The following is a 24,920-nucleotide window of genomic DNA, read 5'->3' on the forward strand; positions in this document are numbered from 1 at the left end:
CTGGCCACCCAAGGTCAGGGCTGAAGCAGTTCAGGGTGGCACAAAGGCCTCCTCCGGTTCATTCCCAGGCAGGCCTGGCCCCGGCCCTTTGGTGACACCCCTCTCAAGTCGTCCCCTACGTCCTCCACAATCGAAGGAGCTCTGCCTGTAGGAAAGCCCAGCCCCTCCATGGCCCTCGAGGTCCTATGGGACCTGGTCCTGGCTCCTTGGCCTACTTCGTTGCCCTCCCCACCCCTAGGACACAGAGAGGACCCAGGAAAGCAGGAAGAGGCTGAGTCACTTGCCCCATCTTGCAGAGGGGTAAAAGGCAAAAGTGGGGCTACTGGGAGACAGCGGCCTTGCTCCCTCACTATGAGGGCCTGGCTGCCTCTGCCCAGTCCCCCTTCTTCAGGGGCTCCTGACCTTATCAAAGACAGAACGGCCCGCACCAGCCAGCATGCCCAGGGGAGTACAGGGCTGCAGCAGGTCCTCTTCCAGAATGGGAGCCATCCCCTCCCGCCCTGCCCAGCAGCCCTGCCCGGGGGTCTCCTCAGCTAAGAGGGGCCTTTCCAGTTGGCCACTATCTTTAAGATGTCCCCTCAGGCCCCACCCCCTCGGCTGCCCTCCATCTTTTCTAGTGCCCGAGAACTGGGAAGGGCAGTCTCTGCCTCTGCCCGTGTGTCTGTCTGCATCTCTGTGTCTCTGTCTCTGACTATCTCTCCTGTCTATTCTGTTTCCTCCCTTCCTCCCCAGCCAGGGAGATGGGGGTAAAAATCTCCCAAGATCCCCAATTTAAAGTCAGATCTTCCTCTCTCCCCTTCCTTGCTACCTAATAATCACACTTGTGTGAAGTTGATGCTCTACATAACGAAAAGCGAGGCCTCCTTGGAGAGGGTACAATCAGACAATTTTTAAGATCATGGAGCATTAGACCATTCCCAACTGGGTTTACTAATCAAACAGCCAAATCCTTCATAACCAGCCAATCCCTACAGGGCAATTAAATCCTTCCCCTTTAAAACACTTGCCACACTGTCTGGGGACAGAAAGAAAAATTTGCAAAATTCATTTGATAAATTAGCCAGGGAAAAGAAAGGAGTGAATCAAGCTTTGTTCTTTTCATTTTTTTTAATTATGGAATTCACAATGCCTGAATAATGTTTAATAAGAACTATGAAAATTCCTAACAGTATTACAACACAACACAAAAGAATTAACCTGGTTACCGTGAAAAATTGCATATTTAATTAAGAACAGAGAGTTCAAAACTATCCAGAGATTTCAAAAGTGCTGTTGCCTGAGGGGCCAAATTACATGCTTCCAGGGCTGCTAACGGAGTTAGCGCGTTCAGTCATTACCCAGGCGTCCCCATTAAGTGACTCTGGGCAGATGACATCAAATTCATTTCAAAAGCACCAGGAACTGAAGCATTCACTTGGGTAGTTTAAGGGAAAGCAACTATCCTGCTGGTACAAATCAGACCCCTTGTTGATAAAGGCAATAATTAAAGAATAATGTTAATTAGCTGCTTTTATTTGAAGAAAAGTAAGTAGTTGGAGGGCTTCCAGGCTGCTGAGGTGGGAGTCACTCTTTCTGGAAGGGGAGGCTGCGGGTGGGAGTGGGAGTGTGGGGCTGCAGGAGGGGAGCATGCGGGGCGGCGGGGCCTAAGGAGGGTGCCGGCCGGGCCAGCGGAGGCCTGGGTCCCGTGTTGGAAAGGGCCTGGTCACACCAAGGCCCTGGGGGGAAGCTGGGAAAGCAAAGAAAGATGGTGCTGCTGGCATCTTGGGAAACATCACCGGCAGGCCCACTGCCATCATGGTGGACACTGGCAAAGCCATACCTGCCTCCTAGGCCACTCCACACAACCTGTCACTCACTCCACACAACCTGTCACTCACTCCCTACCCAGGCACTTCCTGTCACACTCATACCTTTCACAACCTGTCACACTCAGCACTCAGTCACCACCACTGCCCTTACTGGACAGGGTTCTTTTCCAAAGGTGGCACCACGATCTCTCTCACCATCCAGGTTCTTCTTGTAATGTGACCTTGACACTCTTCCATCAAGAAGCAAGTCTAGCTGGGTGTGCTGGTGCATACCTGTAATCCCAGTGGTTCAGGAAGCTGAGGCAGGAGGGTCACCAGTTCCAAGCCAGCCTCAGCAAAAGTAAGGCCCTAAGCGACTCAATGAGACCCTGGTCTCTAAATAAAATACCAAATAGGGCTGGGGAGGTGGCTCAGTAGCCGAGTGACCGAGTTCAATCCCTGGTACCAAAAAAAAGCAGCAGCAGCAGGTCTAGGCCTCTTTCTTTTGGACCTGGGACAAGCTTTGCTACTGCCTTGACCAGCAGAGTAGACAGAAGTGAGCTAGTCATCAGAGGCCAGGTTACTCCCAGGGCTTCCTCCACCCTGCTCCCTGGGAACCCAGCACTCATGCTATGAGGAGGCCCAGGGGCTACACAGGGACACCACAGGGACTCAGCACCACACTCCAGGCGAGTGAGTAGTTGAGTCAACCCCAAATTTTATGTCTTTCCAGCAGAAGACCAGGTGCCTTGGAGCAGCGACAAGCTGCTACAGTTAGTCTCCATCCTCCTTTCCGCCTCCCGGTATCTGTGAGTCACAGTGGTGCCCCACAAAGACCGGGTGGCTTGTCATGCAGCAGGAGATGACTAATGTATTCACAGAGATGCACCGTGGCACACCGTAAGACTGCCTGGCCCCTGACACCTGCCTCTCCTCACAGATGATCCCAGAGCCCAGGAGGAGAGACATGACCAGCAACAAGAACTTCTCACAAAGAAAGCCCTAACTGGCCTTTGCCAGCCTGCGAGTCCTCCTAGGGTCACCGTGTGTACACGCAGCAAGGGTGTGGCAAACCACACCACCTGGCCATGGAGGGAGAAAACCCAGAAACCAAAACCCAGGACCCCCAACAGCTCAGCAGTCAGCCCAGGGCTGAGGCTCAGAACACTGACTCCTCGTGCGATGGCGTGGTTTCGCCCAGCTGCGGGTCGGGAAGCAGAGTCGGGCCCAAGCCTGCTCAGCTACTAGGCGGGGCCAGCCCCGACCAAGGACACCACCCCGGCAGGGCACAAGGAAACATACGTGGATGGAGACTGGGGGAGCAGGTCAACCTGAGGGCTGGGGGACTGTCCTCCTCCCTTGGTGGCCAAGCAGGAAGGAGGAGCTGGGTCTGGGGAGGCAGAAGACCTCAGCAGCCTCATCCACCACAAGACACCACGCTGCTCTGCTGTCACCCTGCTCAGAAAATTTCCTTCCAGAGATGAATTTCACTAACTAGGCCATGGACTGTGGGACCAATCCCCTTGCTTGTGCAGGCTTCAGAGGATGTGCTCTGAGGGACAGAGAGGTGCCTAGGCTGCTGGCCTGAGGGACCAGGGTCCAGCAACCCCAGGAGGTACAAGACAGGAAATGGACCTGGCTCCTCTAAGTGGCCCCTGCTATGGTGACCAGCTCTGTCCTTGGCTCCTGATATCCAGGATCTGCTGCTTATCCACTGCCCACTCCCAGGAATCCTGGTCTCCATCCCTACTCTTCCCAGCTCTGTCCACTGCAAGCAACCTGCCCTCATATAAGACCTCTATGGCACCAACTTGTACATACAGTAGATTCTGGGGAGCAGAGGGGAAGCTGGACATACAGTAGCCGCTTCCCAACTACAGAGGGTCTCTGCTTTGGGCATTAACAGAAAAAGCAAGAAAGCCTGTTCACACAGACCCTACAGATTGCCTGGCTCTGCTGTGTGTCCTCAGGCAAGTCATTTAACCTCTCTGTGCCTTGGCTCTAAAAACAAAGGGTAGTACCAGGGCCTATACCATAGCATTGTTAGGGACTAAAATCATTTAAACGACGGCATTTGTGAAGCATTAAGTTGCACCTAGCACACAGTCATCCTTGATAAGTGCTTACTTAATTAAAAAGTAAATTACATATTTTTGGATTTTCAGAGCTCCTGGGCATGTGAATGCTATCCACTTTCTGGAGTCACTACACTAAGGCTAGAAAAGGCAGAATCACCTCAACACCAGTCACAAAATTGGCACAGCTGATCCCTGGAGTGAGCCTGAGCTGGGCAGGAGTTGTGCAAACTGTTCTTCGCCCAGGGAGGTGCAGGCCCAGGGACACCGGCTCTCCTGCAGAGTTTTAAAATGTGACCTCTAATCAGGTCACCGGGCCTCCAGGCCTCCCCGCCATTACACCCCATATTGCAGCTCTGACACGGAGTGAGGAGATCACCACCTGATGGGGGAGAGTGACATGGAACTGGGGCATCACTGGGTAGCATGGGAAGGACCCCAGGGTCAGGGAAGGAGGGCTGAGCCTGCAAAGAACAAGGGAACACAGCCCCAGGAAGAGGGAACGGCACACACAACAGCCGGATGTGTCAGGAGTACGGCGTCCAAACGCAGGGAGATGTGGGGCAGCAGGACAGAGTGAGGCAGGAGACTACAGAAGCAGCAGAAAGACTTCTAGAAGCTAAATCCCATCTCTGCCAGAGAAATGCTGTGTGTCCGTGGGAAGCCTCCGAATGTCTCCGGGTGCCTGTAGGTGAGCACGGTTGCCGTCACCAGAGCGCACACGTGCAACCCTTGGGCTGCCCGAAAGAAGCCATGTGGAAAGGGTTCCAGAAAGACAAGCATCTCTTAGTCATTCCCTCCTTACTGCGCTGCATCTCTCCCGCACCCCTGGTAAGAGGTCCTGGGAAAGCAGATGACCAAAGAACATTTGTGGAGCCCCTAGTGTGTGTCAGGCCCTGAGATTATCTCACTTCCTCCACATTAAGACCCCATTTCACAGATGAGAAAACTAAGGCTTGAGGGGACAGTTCCCTGGCTGTCTTATGCAGCTAGAGAGAACAGAGTCTGTTCTTCTGGCAAGAGCTCACTCTGTCCCCATGCCAAGCTACCAACCAGGAGCTTTCTCTGAAGAGAGCAAAGCTGGGGAGGTGTGGTGGCCAGTTCTGCAGTGGCAGTACCTGCCGGCTGGCCCCACATTACCCTGTGTCACCTCTACTGCAGTGAGATCAATACTCAGGGGGCTGGGCTTAGCTTTGGGGAAATCATTAAATGCTACACCAACTAGTCAAAAAATAATTGCAGAGCAGGAGACATCAAAAGGAGCTCTGCCTGGGAGCAGGAGGGAGTGTGTGCGCACACACATAAGACACACAACAGTGCACATGCGGCAGACACACACACGTAGCACACAGATACTACCTGTGGACACAGACACACCACACCTGCAAAACACACTCCAAACAACACAGACATGCCTACAGAAACACACTGATACATACGGACACAAACATGCCAAGACACAAACACTCCAAGATACGTACCCATGAAGATGCAGACACACACACAGTCACCCTTACTCACAGCCACCCGTTTATTCATTTGACTGAATTTTTGAGGCCTAGCACGGGCTCAGTCCTCTGTGCTCAGTTCTGTGAACAAGCTGCCCCATGCCCTCACAGAGGTTAGAGTCCACAGAGGAAAGGAGGTGAGCTGTGTCCGAGAGCTGCAGAGGTATGTGCTGGAGAGGTGGCGTCCACAGAGCACAGGGCTATATGAGCAAGCTCCCCAGGAAGAGGGGTTGACAGGGCTGGCAGGTGGGGATGGGAAGTGTCACAGGGGGAGGGAACGTGGAAGTCAGAGAAAATGTGGCTTAGGAACAAGATCAAGAACAGAGGGCACAAAGGAGTTGATTAAACAAATACAAATCTGAACCTGACTCATGAATATGGTGAACCTGAGCACAACTGCTAAGAAAAACCTTGAAAATACAGTAAAAATAATTCATTAGTAAACTTTAAATGCTACATGAGAAAACATTCACTCAATGCACAAGAAAACAGGAAAGAAGGAACAAAAAAGACATCAGACACACAGAAAACAAAGTAAAATGCAGACATAAATCCTACTACATCAATAATACATTAAATGTGAATGGATTAAACAATCTACTCAAAGGGCAGAGGTTTTCAGACTGGATGGAAAAACATGATCCAACTCTATATTATCTATAGGAGACACTTCAGATTCAAAGACACAAAGAGATTGAAAGTAAAAGACTCCAAAAAAAAAAAAATCATATCAACCCAACCATAGGAAAGAGGGAGTAATTATTCCATTATTAGGCAAAATGGACGTTAAATTTTTTTAATGTTACTAGAATGAGGGGCATTTCATAATGAAAAAAGGGTCAATCCATGAGGACAATATAATAATTATAAACCTATATACACCTATAAAAGGACACCAAAATACATGATGTGAAAACTGACCAAAATGAGGGGCAAAATAATCAGTTCAATAATGGAGACTTCAATATCCTGCTTTCAACAGAGGATTGAACTAGCCACACGATCAGCAACACTGTAAACCAGAAATAGAGGGCAATGACCACTTTGCTGAGTCTAGAAGGTCACTCGGGGGACTTTGCCTCAAAAGCAATCTGGAGCCATGAGAAATGGTACTTGGCAGGATTTTAAGTAATCTCACAAGCTGCTGGTATCATACAGCGGAGTTGGGGGGTGGGCGGAGGCAGTCCAGGAAGGAAAACTGATAAACCGAAATCCTGGGGCAATGCTGAGGGCACAGGCCCTAGTGCCAATGGTGGAAGAGCAGGTAAAGGAAGGGACACTGGAGGTCTGTAGGAGGTAAAAATCCCAGGATTTAGTGACAAACTGCATGTGAGGGACGTGGGGGAGGGAGACAGCTTCCAGGTTTCAGGGCAGTTTCTAGGTTTCTGTCCTGTAGACCGGGATGGACCTAAGATAGAGACCAGGTTTATAATTTGGTCATCTTGTTCTGGAGACATCTTTAATACAGGTATTCAAAAAATGTCAACAATTTTTTCTTTAAAAAGAAAGAAATGTCAAGAGAACTGTCAGGTTGATAGGTCTGGAACCCAGAGGTAGAGAATGGAGAGTCAGGGTGATAGTGGTGATGTGAATAGAGAGGAGGTCACAGAAGGGACCAAGAGGACAGAATGAGAAGACATGAACCTTGGGCATATTTAGAGGCCAACCTGAAGGGGATGGGCCTGAGAAAACTCCAGGAAGTAGTGGCAGGAGGTTGAAGGGAAATTAAGAGAACACAGAGGTCATGGGGAAATCAGCAGGGGTTGCTCTGTAAGGAGAACCATGGGTAGAGGTATGGATGGACAGTGTGAGCAGACATTCTAGCAATGCAGCTGAGCACGGAGGATGAGGGTCTCTCCACTCGCTTTCCTGGGAAAGGAAACACAGGACTCTTTCCTTTTTACATACTCTAGGAAAAGGGAGGTGGTCCAACGGAACATGGGGGACCATTTTGACAGGTTCTGAGTGCCTTGTAGAGGTCAGATGCTGCCGACTATGCTGCACAGGGACACCAGGGAGCCCATGGTCCAATAGCAGCCTAGAGACCAGCATGCTCACCTCCCTGTTCAAAGAGGCCCTGCCCCCAAAATCTCTCCCAAGTACCTTAATGAGCTCCAATCTGCTACAGGACAGAGCTTGGTTCTTCTTGGATCTGCCCAGGAGCTTGGGGGATGGTGCTTCCGGTGGGATCTCCTTAGAGGTAGATCCTTCTGAGACCACCCATCCACTGCCTAGCCTACAGGAAAGCATCACTTTCTCGCCAGCCCAGAGCCCTCTCTAGCAGCCCTTTGTCCACTTCACAGGTGTATGGGGGAGGGGGGTTGGTGGGTGGGTGGATGGATGGATGGATGGATGGGTGGGTGGATGGATGGAGGATGGATGGGGGATGTGTGGATAGATGGGTGGATGGATGGGTGAATGGATGGATGGATGGGTGGATGGGTGGATGGATGGAGGATGGATGGGGGGATGTGTGGATAGATGGGTGGATGGATGGGTGAATGGATGGGTGGGTGGATGGATGGGTGGATGGGTGGATGGTTGCGTAGATGGATAGATGGGTAGAAAGTATGTGGATGTATGGGTGGATGGATAGGTGGATAGAGGATGTATGATGGATGGGTGGATGGAAGGGTAGATAGGTGGATGGGTAGATATACAGATGGGTAGATGAGTGGGTGGGTTGGTGGATGGATCGATGACAAAACGGATAGATGCACAATGGATAGGGTGAGTCAGTAGAAATGGAAAAGTAAACAGCTGGATGAATTACTGAGTGTTGGAGACAGATGGATGAGTGAACAGATTTATGAATGAAATGTTGGTGGGTGATAGGTAGTGGGTGGACAGATGGTAAGGAGATGCTCACCAGTCCCTGCTAGACTTCCAGTCTACAGTAATCAAGGATTGGACAAAACTAAAGGTAAGGAAAGTTCTCTCTCTTCTGTACTCTAGCCCACATACCTCTGTACTTCCCTGGGTAGACATCCCACAGCATCCCCATATATAAAAGCCAGGACATGGACTCCAGCACAAGGCACCCCCATGCAGCCTGAGTCTAATGGTCATACCACCTTGGTTGTCTCATCTTTTCATGGCCCTTCCTAACAAGTCATGCCTAGGAACATACTAGAAACCAGGCCCTTGGACACCAGGCAAAGGTCTCTTCCCAGAACATAACCCAAAACCCCCTCATTCCCTTGAACTGGCTCTGCACCCCTTTCCCCCACTGCACAGCCACCATGAAAGACCTCTAAGCCCACAGCAGCTGGCCAACTGCACAGGGAGCCAATGGTGCCCCTCCAAGGACCTGCAGCTTCCACCCTGCTCAGGGCTCAGGCACATCTCCATGACAACTTTTCAAGCTCTGGACCCAAATGCTACTAGTCCTCAATACACTTATGTATCCCTGCCACCTCTAAGACCCCTCTCTGAGCAGAGATCACAATATCCAGTTTGTCACAGAAGCTCTTTTCCCTACTCACCAATGTTCCCTCCCTCCCTTCAATGTTCCCTACCAGGTTGAACCTAGTGGGACCCAAAGATAAACTGGATCTCACTTCCTCCTTGCTTCCAACCTCAAAGTCTTCCTATTTCCCTAAGAACAGAAGCCACCTGCATCCACCCTCTACTGTGGTCTTCAAGGGCCTGTACCACAGGGACCCACCTTCCACTCAGACTTCGTCCCTTCCCCTCCCCTGCCCTCCATGCCCGGCACCCACACACAATGGCCTCCCTTCAACACCTTGCTGTACAAGCTGAGTCCCACTTCAGGGCTACAGGCTTCTGCTGGGGCCATGAATTCTCTTTTGCCAGAATTTTGCTAACTGATTCCTGGTCATTCAAGTCTCGCAGTCCGAATGTCACCTACCCAGGGTAGCTAAACACCCTGAAACGGGTGCCCCTCCATCTGGATTTCAGCACTATGATCATTTCTTTCCTCCATTCTTTCCACTTCTGCAATTACACATTTATGTGTTTCACTTGCCTACACCAGCACCTGGCACTGTGCTGGGCCCAAAGTACAACAGTTGATAAACATTAGCTATTTGCTGGATGTATGTCAAATTTGAACAAAGACTCTAGCCATTCTGTCTGGGTTTGAGTCCTTGGGCAAGTGGATGGGCCTCCCTGGACCTCAGTTTCTTCATCTGTCAAATGGGGTAACACTGGAGCTCACCCCGAAGGGCTGTAAGGATTCAATAAGAACACAGGGTACTGACAGGGTGGGGGTACGGAAAAGTGAGGAGACATCCCAAGCCCGGGGGCCACTTCCAGATACAACCCTGCCCTAAATCCTTGCTGAAACCACAATCCTGAAGGAAAGTTCTGCTGTGAAAGGAAAGCACTCATAACACTAGACACAAAGTCCAGTGTGAAGCCGGTGTGACCACAGGAACGGGCAGGGGCTGGCGGTGGTGGTTAAAAAAAATCTAAAAAACTTTTTTAATAAAGCCTACAAGTCTATCTCCTTCCTTCTTTATCAACGACACGATTTATTGACTGGAGAGGCCATATTGACTAAATAAATCTTGATAATGACCACGGCAGCAATCAATACCTGCTTATTATCAGCCTAGGCCGAGAATTCCATCTTGCGGAACGCGGGCTGACGACAGGGGCGCCAGGCGGCTTGGGTCCAGTGGGTGCCCAGGATGGATGGGCGGGTGCCCAGGGCAGATGGTCAGGTGGTGCTCACTTTCCAGGTCAGAACTGGAATCATTCTGCAGTTGATAGTAAAACTCCTCCGGCCCAAGTCGCTCAGGCTTTGGGGCAGGATGCATTTCCACAAGCTGAGTGGTAGGCTGTTTTAGGGACTTTTAAAAAAGAAAATTAGAAGACAAGCACAGTGACTAGAGGTGGGGACCTCTTGCGAGGGGACCAGAAGCGGGGGGCGTCCGCCCTGTTTGGGGCACCGCCGGCACTAGAGGGGCAAGGGCAAGGACAGGGTGGCTAACAGTCCTGGGTCCTGCATTTAAGCCCAGGGGCCACCACCTATTGTCAATGTGACCCTGGAGCCCAGGTCTCAGTCTGCTCAGCTGTAAAGTGGGGTAGCAGAAGCTCTCCCTTCACACGGCTGCTGGGAAAACTAAGGAAATAATGTCAGGAGAGGGCTTTTTAGTCCACCTGGCCCAGCGCAAAGATACAAGAACTACTAGTTAAAGAAACTGAGGCCTCCAGGCTTCTCCCAACAGCTTCCCTCTGACGTCCAAAGCCCACCAAAGGTTTACGGTGGTGAGGCCGGACCTCCAGTCAGGAGCTTCTCTCTTATTTATTTATTTAGTACTAGGGATTGAACCCAGGGGTGCTTTACCACTGAGCTACAACCCCAGCCCTTCTTATTTTGAGATAGGCTCTTTCTAAGTAACTGAGCATCTCACTAAGTTGCTGAGGCTGGCCTCAAACTTGCAATCCTCTTGCCTCATCCTCCCTGCCACTGGGATGACAGGTGTGTGCCACTGTGCCCAGCTGGAGCTTCTCCTTCCGGAACCAGTCCACTTAGCTACTAGCCACTGGCTCTCAGTAGGACAGCCTGGGTAACTCTAACACTTGGTGACACAGTTCCAGCCTTAAGATTCCTATGCCCCTGGGGAGCCCTGAGGGTGCCTGCACCCACCTGAAGTCCACATGAGTTCTCCTCACCTGATACTAGCAGGCAGCTCACAGTAAGCCTCCAGCCTCCACAGACCTGGCCACCTCTGACTAACCAGACAGGCCCCAGAGGTGAATGACCAAGAGTGATGATGACAATAATAATGGTAATAATTAATAATAACAACACCAAGGCGATAATTGCTGCTCGCATTTGCTGGGGAATGAGCATGCTCTGACCAGGTGCTAAGGACCTTTCCTCACAGTGTCCCTATGGGGTAAGGGCTGTTTATTTCTCATTTTGCAGATGAGGAAACTGAGGCTTAGAAAAGTCGAGGGGATTGCCCAAGCCCCCCAGGAAGGAAGCAACGAGACCAGCTCTGTCCACTCCAGGCCCATATTCATCTCAGGCGCTTCTCCTGAGGAGACTGAAATTCAACCAGAAAGACCTTTGATTTTTGATGATAGTAATGATATCTGTTCATAAAGATAATAAGCAGTGATTAATCACAGTCACTATTTAGGAAAGGCTTACAGCTCACCCAGCCAGCCCCAAGCCGCGTCTAGCTCTTGCTCTTTATTTCTTAGAACCTTGAAGAAAAGTATTTCTATCTCCAAAAATTATAAAACAGAAGCTCAAGAGGCCAGGGCCTCGGTCTGCCTGCTCTGGGCAGCACCTGGCACAGCAAGGGCTGAATAACATTTAGTAGACAAATGAGTGGGTGACCTGCCTGGCAGGCCAGCCCAGGGAAGCTCCATTGTAGCAGAAACACAATTCCCTCAACCTCTGAGGAAAACAGACTTAAGTCCTCGTCGCCCAACAGATTACAAGTAAGAACTCCAGGAATGCTGAGTGGGGAAGTCTCCCACCCCTGAGTCACTGTCCCAAGAGCCCACCCCTTCCAGATGTCCTCTGGGTTGATCAGGTGGGCCTGGGAACTAGGCAAGGTCCAAAACATTACCTGGTTTAAAAACATTTGAGCTCTCTGAGACTGAGGCCACCAAACCATCACTAATGGCCCGCAGCCTGCCGGCAATTAATTAATGGATGTATTAATTAGGATGGAAGCCACCTCCCAGGCTGGAATTGGGGTCACCAGTTTCGAAAGCGAGACTGACAGAGCTAAAGATAAAACCTTACTCACTGCAGGCCAGAGGCCCGTGCCCTACTCCCAGGCAGGGGTGAGCAAATTTCAAGAGCCGGGGAGAGGTGAAGCAGCTGGGGGCTGGGAGGAGGTGGACACCACTGCTGTGCCCCACATGCAGGGGCAGCTGGTCCCTCGCACCCTTCCTGTGGCATTCAACCACTCCATCATGCAAAAGTTTATTGTGCATTTATTATGTCATACCCTCCCCAGGGAGTAAGAAAATACAAGAACAGACATCAGGCATCAACTGAAGCAGGGGAAGGAACTGAAGGTTGTTTTGGAAAAGCAGGTTTGGGACCTCTCTGAAGAGGACAATGGACCACGGAGGGGAACTGTGGATGTCAGGGAAAGGGTCCCAGATAGAGGAGGCAGTAAGTGCCAAGGTCCTGCAGTGAGAGCGGGCTTGGTGTGTTGGAGGGCAGTGAAGAGGCCGAGAGGCTTGAACAACGGGGACGGTGGCAGGAGACGAGAGTAGAAATACTGGGGAAGCCAGGAGGGAAGGGGGTTCTGAGCACGTGGAGCCTGTGGGCCAAGTAGGGACAGGCCACCAGGAAGACTGGTCCCCTCTTCAGAGTGGTCACTCCCAGCATCCCAACAGGACAAGCCAGGGACCTCAACTGAGCATCTCCCAGGTTCTGGGAACATTATGGAGAAATACAACAGACTGCTGTCTGTGGGAGGGTGTGGCCCACCGAGAAGCAGACAAAAAGGTGGCATTAGCCTGGCGCAGGGGTGCACACCTACAATTCCAGCAGCTCAGGAGGCTGAGGCAGGAGGACCACAAATTCAAAGCCAGTCTCAGCAAAAGCAAGGTGCTAAACAACTCAGTGAGACCCTGTGTCTAAATAAAATACAAAATAGGGCTGGGGATGTGGCTCAGTGGTCAAGTGCCCGAGTTCAATCCTCGTTACCAAACAAACAAACAAACAAACACAGCATAAATTTATGGGCTGGGGTTGTGGCTCAGTGGTAGAGTGCCCGCCTAGCATGTGTGAGGCACTGGGTTAGATCCTCAGCACCACATGAAAATAAATAAAATAAAGGTCCATCAACAACAAAAAGTATGAAAAAAGAAAAAAAAAAAAAAAAAAGAAGATGGGATTTGTGGCAAAGAAATGCACCATGGTCAAGACCTGTGCCTACCAGAAGGGACAGAGTAAAAGAGAAAGGAAGGGCAGCAGGGGGTGGTGTCACTCCTGGATGGCCACGGAATTGGCAGGTGAGTCACGACTGTTCTAGAAGCTTCGGAATCCCTGTGCAATCAGTCCGCAGCTGGAGTGGCCATGGCTTGGTTTCCGGGCAGGGAGCAGGGGCCAGTCACACTCCCTATAGTCAGAGAGCTGCAGGGCACCTTCTCGTGGCCACCATCAGGAGCACCATTACTACACCCATGTTCCAGATGAAAAATCAAGCCTCAGGAAGGGAAAATAACTTGCCCAAGGACACACAGCTAGGAAGTGGAAGGGCCAGGGTTCGAACCTGGCAGCCCTATGCACAGTCAGGAGATGGGCGTGGAGGGCATTTTCCAATGGATCAGGAAGTGGACAAATACCTTGTTAAAAAAAAAATAAAACTATACCCAAAGCTTTTCTGGCACTTGACAATTTACAAAGCACCCATTGAGAGAGGGTTCAGTAGGAGCCATGCACATAGTATCTTATTTTACCCCCAGGTGACAGACAGCAAGATCGAGGATGGGGCCCTCAGCCTGCTGGGAATCTGGGTCTGCCTCTTTGCTTCTTCCAGGTGCTACACACACAATCCTGCCCACCTCAGAGGCCTGGCACATGCCACTCCCTGACCGCATCTCTGAGATCTGCTGAGGGGTCACCTCTTCCAGGAAGCCTCCTTCTGGTAACAGACTTGGGGTCCCTCTGCCACTTTTGTCTCAGAACACATTTCCAATGTCTGATCACACATCGCCTGTCCAATGACACTGCTGTCTACCCTTCCCATTGTCCCTGGGTCACTGTGAGCTGCCACCTTGAGTTCCCTGTACACTGAGGGATCAAGTTACTACTTATGTTACTTATTATATTTGTTATTAGTTATATAATTATCAACCATGGTGAATACACATTCCTGGAAACAGTAAATGAAGCAGTAATCATCCCTCATTTTAACATCTCCTAACACTTCCGTGTGCGGGCCCGCGGGGCCAGGTCTCAACAGCCCGCATCTACTAACTCAGTCCTCCCAAAGCTCCTTCACTTCAGGAGAGGGTCACTACTGTCATCCCTGTTTTACACAGGAGGAAATCAAGGCTCAGAGAGCTTAAGTGAGTCATCCCAGGGCAGCAGCTGGTAAGTGGCAGGGCTGTGACCCGAATACAGGCTGCCTGGCTCCAGAGTCCACTCCAAACATCTTTGCAGGTGGAGAGGTGGATGGCTGGCCTCTGCAGCCCACACCACACATCCTCAGAAACCTGGGCCCACACATGTTCCTAATGGACAACAGACACCCAGGGTAGGTGTCCCCAGCACTGTGGCCTTTGAGAGACGGTCACACTGAGGGAAATCTGGCCCCATGGCTGGGCAGCCCTGGTGACCCCTGTGGTCTCCCCACTCACAGCACCCCACCCAAACAGTCGGCTGGACACATCGATCGATCATAATGGTTCCCGGGGAGCCATTCGCCAGGTTCAGTTTCAGCGACGGTGGCTCGCAGAGTCTTAAGCACTGCTGGGCTCCAGGCATCTCGGGCAGACAACCAGCTCAGGCCAGAGAGGCCAAAGGATTGATTTTTTTTTTTTTCTGTCCTTCTTTCTTTTTAATGACAAATGTGTATCTGGGAACTGCTGTTTCTTTTGGCTGAACTGAAGGACAGCAGAGCCTGGGAGGCTGGGAAGAGCCCAGGCTGGTAGCCCCAGGCCTACTTTGGGAGGTGACTAAGCTCCTGGGGAGAAGCAGAGGCAGCGAGTGGGCTCTGTACCCTATTAACCACCTCTCCAGAGGACTGTCAGGAGCCTTTAAGGTTTTCTGGAAAAAAAGGCTCTTCTAACACTAGACACTTGGGAAAGGCAGCCATTGACCTTGACAGCCAGTGACCTTGACTCTCCTCAGAATCCCTTCCACTGCCCTGTCACTGCTGTTCTCTCTGCTTGGAATGCCCTTCCTGAGTCTCAACATCCCTTTTCAGTGAGACCTGCCCAGTGTGGCCAGAGTTCCTAACCCAGTCAGAGTTCCTGACACTGGACATCTGGGTTTCTTAAGTAAAATCTCCCATGTTTTAAACGCTGACAACTTTCACAAATCCACTAATCCAGACAAATACACGCACAGCCCAGACTCAGCTCCCTGTCTGCAACTTCTGTGGTCAGAGCTCCAAAAATATGAGACATTACAAGTGACATTAGTAATATGTTAACACAGTAAATCCCCATGCATAAGAGAGAAGAGGAAACCTGCCTAGAAATCTCTGGAACAGCCTGCAAGGCCAGCAAGTTCCAAGAACCAATGTTGATCTGCCTTTCTCACCCCTTTCTCACACTCTAAAAATACCAGCAAGAAGAAATAAGGCACTTACAAAGCATTAACTGTGTGCCCCACACTGTGCTAGATGTGTCTATATCCGAAGCATTAAACAACTAGAAGGTGGAGACTATTACTAGTCCCATTTAAAAATAAAGAAAGAAAGGCACAGAGAGATTAAGTGACTCATCCAAAGTTACACAGCTGACAGGTGATGGAACCAGGAACTGAAGTCAGCCAGGCCCCTCACCACCCTAGTTGGGTGTGCTTCCCTCTTGAGGGAAAGGGTAAAGAGCTAGTTTTGGGAACTGTGTTTGAAAGTAAAAACTTGAGCCATGCCACAGTCTGCATGGCGTCCATCACCTAGGCCAGTAGACTAGGTCTAATTACAGTCCTCAGGTCAACTCTGGAGGCCTGTGCCCTGTTTTTGTAAATAAAGTTTTACTGGCACACAGCCATGCCTCTTCATTCTTATTAGCCATGGCTGCTTTCATACTATAAGGGCAAAGTGGAGCAGTTGCTGCAGAGACGTGTGGCCCACAAAGCCTGAAGTATATTATGAGAGTCTTTACAGAAAAAAATGGCCATGTGTATCTAGTGGCAGGCCAGCATCGCCTGGTGCGTCCAGACACACCACACTCCAGAAGGTTCTAAAGTCAAAACTCTCTGTGGTCAAAGCCCTGAGAAACTGCAGTGACCTTAAGAGACTCCAGCACACATTTGCATAAGGAAGGGGCAAGAGTTGTTGAAACTCCTTTAGTCTTCTTGAGGCTCAGTAGTCTCCACTGTTGGGCAGAAACTGAAAGTAACGAAGGAGCTAGCTCCACACAGATCTGGAGTTCCAGGGAGAGTGAAATGCAAGTGCAAAGGTCCTGAGGTGGGAATGTGCTCAATGCAACAAGGGGCAAGAAGGCCATCCACAGCAGGACTAGTGAGTGAAGGCAGCATGACTGGAGAGGAGGGCCCATCTCGTGGGATGATCAAGAGAAAAGAACTTTAAACATGATAAAAATATACTGTACGTATTCTACAAAACACTACAATTTTTGACAAGGGCTCATGGGGGCTTAGAAAGCAAGTACCTCCATCCTAGAAATCATTTCTTGTCTTAAAAAAAAAAGACTTAAAAGGCCAATTGCCCCCACCCCCACCCCACTGCCAACAACCATGATCAGACTGGGGGAAGTCACAAGAAGACAGAGCACTTCACTGCATCAAGCACGGTGCCCACCCGTCACCTTTACCACAACCTGGTGGGTGGATGAGACACAAGGGAGACTCATAAGTGCGAGGAATCACCTGGGAGTGCCAGAGGCCACTTGGGCTCCTGGGTTCTTTTCTTCCGCTGCCAGCCCCCTCCACTTTCCCTTCATCCTCCATAAAAACCACTGTCATAAATAAAAAGCATCAACTCCCGCCACGGGGCAAAGGTAAACACACACCAACCTCAAGGCCAGGATCAAAGGCAGACCATGGCCCATTCCCTTCACAAATTCCACCTACGCCAGGCCTGGCCTCTGAATGAGACAATCAGGAAGCAGCTAGAAAACAAGCCCTTGCAGAAAGCAGCAGAGAGAACCACAGAATCCAGGCAGGCCCATTACCATCAACCAGGCCCAAATTCAGCACCAGCCAAGGCGCTCAGGTTTGAAATCCCATCCGCCAGAAGAAAGGTCACCATGACAGAATGTCAAGTTTGAAGACAGAATGCTCTTTTTAAAAGGAGAGGTTTTTAAGGGCGGGGGAGAAAGAGAGGGAAAACCCATCAGAAATGCTGCTCCCTCTAGTCAAAATAGCCCCAAGTTCACTGAAATAAGCTACTGAGACACTGATGTGCTTCTTCAGGGTTGTCTGTGGTTTCTCAATTTTCTCCAGTGAATTCAGGTATTAATAAAAGAGATTTCAACAACCCCAACAGGAAACAGATGTGGGATGAGATGATGTTCAGGAGAGGGAGCCCATCTTTGAGAAGCCATTTCTATCAAGTTGAAAAACCAGAATTTAAGGGTGCCCAGAAGACGACTGGGATCCTTAAATAAACCCTGAAACCTCTTCCCAGGTCCTTCTTCAGAAAAAGAGCACAGGTGTGTCATGAGGAACTGGGGAGGCAGATGGAATGGGTCGCTCCTGGGTGGACTTAAGAGTGTCCAGGAGTCTGGACAACTTGGCTGTCTTATTCCCAGAGCTGCTGCTGGAAGGCACCCTACCACCAGTCCTTCCTCTCTGTCTCCCCAAGCCTGGCACCCACCCACCTCAGGGCTGGGGCTGGGCCGGGCTCAGGCCGAGTCCTGCCATCCCAAGCTTCCGCCCCAGCAGCAACTCTATTAGTGCAAAGTTTTCAAAGTTAGGATTCCGCCAACAGGGCTGATAGCTTATTTACTGCTGTCATCTATAGAAAGAGAAATTTTGACACATTGTTAAATGATAGCACATTTAGATAAGTCAAGCTGTCAGAGGCTCTAATGGATGTCTAAACTCTCTGTGGCTGATATGTAAAATTTATGCACTTCAGAATATCATAAGGTTATAATATTTTAATCACATCCACGCTCTTTTCTAAACTTTGAGCAGGGAAAAACATTCCATCAAGCACCATCTCACTTCCCTGCACCAAGAGAGTGCGCCCTCCAGAAGTTTCTGCAAACCCCTTAGACAAGTGCAGTTTCTCTTGCCCATCCTGTGGGTTCTATCCTTCACTGCTGGCACCACAAGCAGAATTTACCTTTTCCTCCAAAACCTGTGCTGTGTGGTCCCAGCAGCCAAGCTCTTGCCACCTCCAGAAACACAGATGTGCAGCTGGACTGCAAGCCCTCATCTGGACGGGGCACCCCCAACTCGTATTAGCTTAAGGAACCCCCTCCTGAGGGGAAAGACAAGAGGGCCTGCAAGACTGAACCCAGAACATCATGTCAAAAAAAAAAAAAAAGGTGTCAAAGGAAGTCATAAAGGTATGAATCCGGTTACGACGATTATACACAGAAAAGCCATAAAAAAATACTGCATTAGTAATGTTCACCATAAAGCAATCTTATAACCAAATGAAATATGCCCAGCATTATCTTTGGATAGAAGTTTATTTCTTCTCGTTTCCTGAGCTGCTAGAAGCAAAGGGAGAAAAAAACAGAAGAAAAGGGGGAGGCAGTTTCAAGGGCGCCAGAATGGGGCCTCCAGGCCAGGTCACCGTCACCATGAATCCACAGCACCCTAAGTTTGTTGACTGACTTTCACCAGATGGAAACATCCCACTGTGTTCAGAGGCTGCCCTGGAAGGAGTAATAACTGGACCACTTCCATATTTGAAAAATATGTGCTTCCAGAGGTCTGCATGCCAGCCTGGCATAAGGTCACCTTTCTTGCCAAGACGGTTTGCTCTGAGCATCATGGTCCGGCCTGGGGACAAGGGACCACCTTTGCTGCCTCAGCCACTTTACTTTCAGCAACCAGGCTGTAAGAAACCATCCAAGCTGAACAACTAAGAATGAAAGCCACACACTTCTTCCCAGGCAGCCAGGCCCAAAGCCCTCAGCTTGCACAGGGCCCTGGGTAAGGACCTGCCTCTCCGACCCGAATTATAAGCCAGCAGAAGTTTTCTTTTGGGGTTATTTCCCCTACAGAAGAAAAAGCAGGGAGGGAAAAATGAAAATACAAAATGTGGTGTAGAGTCATTAGCATTACGCATCAGAGAGGCTACCAGGCCAAGTGCTGAGGCTCATAATCCGTTTCCAACAAAAATGCCACCTGGGAGAGCACGGAGGAGCTGCACCATGGGCAGGGGGACAACAGAGGTTTCAGGATGGGGGTGGGAAGCAGGCAGATGTGCAGGCCTGAATGTTTGCATGCCATGGCTGCCACGTTTATTTCTCTGTTCTCTGGAAGTATGCAGCCTTCAGACTCCCCGGGGGACACCCCTTCCACTTAATATCGATGTAAATGAGCTACCCCGTCACCAGGAGCCTTCATATTTTTGGCAGACACAAAACCATTGTGTGAGTGCATACCCCCTACATGCATCCCTGTACGGGGAGAGGTCTTGCCACCCTGTCTCTCCATCACCTGCACAAGCCTCCCCATCACCCCACTCCATCCTTTCCAGTTCATATCAGTTTCACCATCTCAGCATCTTCTAAAACCCTAACAAAGGGTCCCCAGATGCGAGTGAGTCCAGCTGGAACCAAGATTTGGGTGACCTCAACAGCTCCACAAAAGACCCCTAAGCAAAGAATGAAGAGAATGAGGTTCAAGTCACCCAGCTCCGAAATAAGCCCCCAAGTGCCGCACCCACCCCTAGAGAGCCCCTGCCTCTCCCCCACCACAGCCCCAGCTCCCTGGATTGAAAACGAGTTATCTAATGAAAATTGTGTTAACTGACATTCTGGCCAACCGGGAGCAAATACCAGTGCTGTAAATCTCACCGCGGAAATTTTCTCCAGTCCAGAATAACAATAGGACCCTGTAAAGGGCTTTCGCCAGCCCTTCTGGTTCCTCTCCTCTTGTCTGCCACGTTCTTGTCATTCCTTATGTTACAGAACATCAATCATAAATAAAGACGCTGTCCCCCAGCCGTGCCCGGGTCTCATTTACAAACATTAGCAGGGAATGCGATTACCATTGGCCTTCGTGCCAAGCCCAATGTGGCTGCCCAACACTCTCCCTCTCTCTCCCTTCCTCTATCCATCCCTGCCCCCCAACCCCCACTCTTCTAGAAAGGCCACTTTGGCATCCTTTAAACCAGCAAGCACAGCTCACAGCCCTGCCTATCTCAGCCGGCCACCAAACTGCAGCCCCAACTGGAGCAGCGAGGACCTGGAATTGCAAGGCACTCGCAGTTATTAACTGCATGCCTGAGTGCCCCGATTTTCTCTCCAGCTCAAGGCTTTGGGGGAGGAGGGGAGCCAAGAGTGGGGGTTTAGGAAGGAGGGAGACTGGGAAGTGGCCAGGAGGAGGGGGATGCTGGAGCCACTTATCAGAAGAAACTTAACGAGATGTGCAGGCGGATTTAAAAACAACAACAACAAAAAAAGTGGGTCCCTTTTTATCTCCAGACCGATGCTCTCGCGTCTTCTGCGAATGTCACGAATGTCATGGCCAAGGCAGGACATTCTAATCACCCCGGTTATCCGCACCACTTCCCCGCCCCTTATTCTCTCTGTACTGGTCGCGACTTTGCTTGGGGAGCTTCTCAGGGACGTCCTGGGCATTCCCGGAAAAGAACACAGTGCCTCCAGGGCGGGGTACTCGTAATTCCACATGCCCTCAGTCCCTAGAGGCTCCTGGAGGGCCGACAGAAAACACTCCCAAATCTGGGGGAGCCACACAGCCTTTCGGGAAGGAGAAAAGGGTTACTGTGGTTCGGGAGGGAGTCACCCTCGGAAAGGAAAGATAAAGAGAGGAGAAAGAAAGAGGATGGAGAACGGAGAAAAGAGGGGAACAGCGGGGAGGAGAAGCAGGAGGCAGAACCGGGCGAGGGAATTTCCCATTTAAAAGTTCCCATGGGCCCGAGAGCCGGGAGTCACCTGCTCTGCACCGCTCCCAGCTCAGCACGGCCCGGAGGCAGGAGCGCAAACTTGCGCGCGCCTGGGCCCATCGCCGCCCGTTCATACCTAGACTTGGGAAGGGGTTGGGGCGGGGGGGGCGGGGAAAGGCAAGAAGCAAAGACAAACCCCGAGAGCCCGGCCCGAGGAGAAGAGGTCTGCGGCGCAGGCTGCCAGTCCGGCGGCGGCGGCGGCGGCGGCCCCCGGGTGGCGGTGCGTCCGGGCGGCGCAGCCAGGAGGGCGGCCGCAGCGGTGGAGGTGCCGGCGGGCGGCGGGGCGCGGAGCCGCCTCCTCGCCAACCAGGCTGCCTCCTCCTCTCTCCTCCTCCTCCTCCTCCCTACCCGCCAGCTCCCTCCCTCTCTCGCCGAGCCCCAGCCGGGCGCGGACAGGCACTCGGCGCGCTCCGCGGCCTCCCCCGGCGCGGCGAAGTTGGGAGGCGCGCAAAGTGCGGCGCGCGGGGGGCGGCCGGGGATCCCGCCGGCAGCCCCCGGCCGGGGCCACAGCACCCGCCTTCCAGGCGCCTCGTTCGGCCGCTGGTCCGCAGGCTCGCTTCCCCGGCCGCGGGCTCACTAGCGCTTCTCCATGGTCGTGGCGGCTAATCAATGATTGAACCGAACAAAGAGCAGCGGCGAGATCAATTCCTAATACCTATCGATGGGCAGCGGGCAGCCGAGCCCTGGCGAGCCCCGGCAGCCGCCGCCCGCCACCCCGGGGCGCCCGCCCGCCAGCCCAGGGACCTCCCCAATGCGCCCAGGGCGCGCCCGGGTTCCCCACAGCCGCGCGGCCGGCGCTGCCCGCACTAACCTGGAGTCGCCGTAGATCAAATCGCTTCCAATATTGAAACATCGATCCCACATTGGCGGCCATCTTGGGGGCTATTCGAGACGCGCACACACAAGAGTTTGGCTTTTCTCAATGGCTGCACTCAATATCCGGGCTGGACTCCCCCCAGCCCAGGGGCCGCCGGCAGCCGCCCGGGCCCCGCGCGCCGCCGCCCCGGGTCCCTCGGGCGCCCCCCGGCCTCCTGCCACCCGCTGCCCCTCGGCGTCGCCAAGCCCGCTACCGCGCCTCCGTCGCCGGGCCGGGAGCCGTGTGCCCCCCCCGACCCCCGGAGGGCGCGGGCGGAGCGCGCCGGGCGGGGAGCTCGGCGCCCGCCCGGGGGAGGCAGCCGGGGATGGGAAGGGGAGGGGTGGGGGAGAGGCAGCCTCTCCGGGAGGCGCCGGCGCCGCCGCTGCCCTGCCTGCAGCGGGTTCCCGGCCCGCGGAGCGCTCGCTGCATCTCCCCCCCCCAAGTCCGGGGTCGGTGTGCCGCGCGATTGCACTTGACTTTGGCTTTTTGCAAACTTATCAATACTGACGTAACGTGCTGATCAATGCGAAGGGAAGTTTGGGGAGGGGGGCTGCGGAAGGGGGGACAGGCATGCAGGGCGCCTACTCTCCCCCGCACCTGCCTACCCGCCTGCTCTCAGCCTTACATACATACTTAAAGAAAGTTAATAGTTTGCAATGCATTTTTTTTCCTTTTGCAATGGAAGCACAGACAACACGTGCCTTGGGCTGCTCCTCGCTAGCTAAGCTTAGGATCCAAGGGTCGCAGTTCAAACTTGGGGTTAAGTAGTCGCTCTGGCGGGCTGGCGGGTGGGAGCCGCCCGAGGGCGCCACTGAGTCACGGGAAATGTTACCGCCACCGCACGCAGTTTTCCACGCCATTATATAGTTTTTATTATTGGCAGGGCTAGGGGGCTGGGGCTTGCCGTGGCTGGGCGCCGTGGGGAACGGGAGGTCAGCTTCTTTACAATAGCGATTCCTATCATTGTTATTTAGGGGGTCTTTAACCCAATTATAAGAGCTCTTCACAACTCTGCAATGGGAGGCCCTTTTACAGTTGTGATTATTATTGGAGGAGGTTCTTAGCCAACCCTCTGGAGGGCTTTGTCCCCTGGCGGGCTGTGGATCATTATTGTTATGATCTTGTGAGGGGCCCTAGCCCTGCTGTGAGGGCTCTGAATCCTTAATGGCTATGGAGGTTGCACTATTGTTATCGTTACTCAGTGTCCTAGTCTAGCTGGGGACTCCAGGTCCTTTGCAACATGGCGTCCCTTAATATTAAGACTGCCTTTTGGGAGAGGGTCTTTAGACCTCTAGAGGGAGGTTCTGGTTCTCAGTGCAATTTCTGGGACCCTGAACAACAGGAATAACCAGGTTTCTTGTTTTGCTTTTCCCTCCCTTTTTGCTTCTGTGCAAGCCAGAGATTCCCAGTCCTCTCCCAGCGTCTCACCTCCAAGGGGAAGCTGATACTTTCACCTCTCTCCATCACCAAACCACTTAAAATCTGCTCTGACCTCAGGGTCATCCTCCCTGCATAGTATGTCCCCTCCTCAACCACCTCCACCACCTACCACCCTACCCACTTCCCTTCCCAAAAAAGGGGGTTTTTTTTTTTCCTTTTACTCTGATCCAAACATTTGGTTTTATGGACAGCAAATGGAAATTATATTCTCTTTTTATAACCCAGCTTGGACTTCTGACATCACTCTTGGTCAGGGACAATAGATCAATACAGTGGGTTATAAAAAAGATAAAGTTTAGAAGAGTTGTAAAGGAGAGAGAATCATGATGGATATTTTTGATGATTTTCCAATATTTGTGTCTAGGAGCACGTGCTTGAAGGCAATTAAAGTTTTTAATGTAATGTAAATAATTGTTTCATAAATGCTTTGGAAGAAGGTGTGATCTTTCTGAGCAATCATTTGAGCTGTTTAAAAAATGTAATGTGATTTAAACAAGGATACAGTATTTCTGTTGCCATCTCCATACATTTTCTTCGAGGTCTGGGCAAATATATTAATGCAGGAGTTGAAAGACTCATAAGACCAAAAGTACAGCGCTCACCAAGATGTAATGAATTAGGCCTAGTTAGCAATTCCGAGTGGCCTGTTTCCCTGCCAGATTAAATTGCACGTGATGCTGGTTTATCTCAGCTCTTGATAACTTCACTTAAATTACAGCTCTCATTCTGCAAAATGAATTTAGGGAAATTTCATAACTATCGCATTGCAATTTTTTTAAATGGCTACATTTTCCCGTGAGCATCTGTAAAGCTTACAGCTTCCCTGTCTTTGAGTCTGTTTTTAAAAGACCTGTAATAAAAAAATATAGAGTGAGTATGAAACCCTTCCAAGCAAAGTTTAACAAACCAAGCTTTTATAAGTTTGGGTTGTTTTGTGTTTTGTTTTGTTTTGTTTTCAGTACTAGGGATTGAACCCAGGGGTGCTCTATCCCTACATCTCCAGCCCTTTTTATTTTTTATTCTCTCACTAAGTTGCCTAGGCTGGCCTTGAACTTGAACCTGGAATCCTCCTGCCTCAGCCTCCCGTGTAGCTAGGATTACAAGTGTGTACCACCTTGCATGAAAAATAAAAGATTATTTAGCTTTATGTCTGACTTAGCAGCAACAGGACATACTGACATCATGTGCCTTCTGATATGATGTACCTAGAAGGACATAGCACTTCTGTGATATTCTTGCCAAAAGTGCATAATCTGAATCTAAGTGTGGAGAAATCAGACAACCCCAAATGGAGGGAACATTCTACAAAATAAACAAACTGTTCTCTTCAAAAATGTCAATGTCACATGAAGCACACAGAAAGACTAAGGAACTATTTCAGATTAAAGGAAGCTAAAGAGATTTGACAAGCGATTAAAACACATGACTGGGGGTTTTTTAAACAAAGTGCATTAATTAGAGACAATGGTAAACTTAGAATAAAGCAAATTGATTAGATAACTGTATTGTAGCAATGTTAA

General features: G+C 51.1%; 1 protein-coding gene across 2 annotated transcripts in view; it reads right to left on the reverse strand.

The window, feature by feature from the left end:
* Cux2 (cut like homeobox 2) overlaps positions 1-22,123 on the reverse strand; it is a 228,041-nt gene extending 205,918 nt beyond the window's left edge. For both annotated transcript variants that reach the window (XM_047562628.1, XM_047562627.1), the window contains exon 1: positions 21,916-22,123. In XM_047562628.1, the coding sequence (XP_047418584.1) occupies positions 21,916-21,978 (63 nt within the window). In that variant the 5' untranslated portion in view covers positions 21,979-22,123. The remainder of the gene's footprint in view (positions 1-21,915) is intronic.
* Positions 22,124-24,920: the final 2,797 nt, after the last annotated feature.

The sequence above is a fragment of the Sciurus carolinensis genome, chromosome 8 (assembly GCF_902686445.1).
Source record: "Sciurus carolinensis chromosome 8, mSciCar1.2, whole genome shotgun sequence".
In the NCBI taxonomy this organism is placed as follows: Eukaryota; Metazoa; Chordata; class Mammalia; order Rodentia; family Sciuridae; genus Sciurus; species Sciurus carolinensis.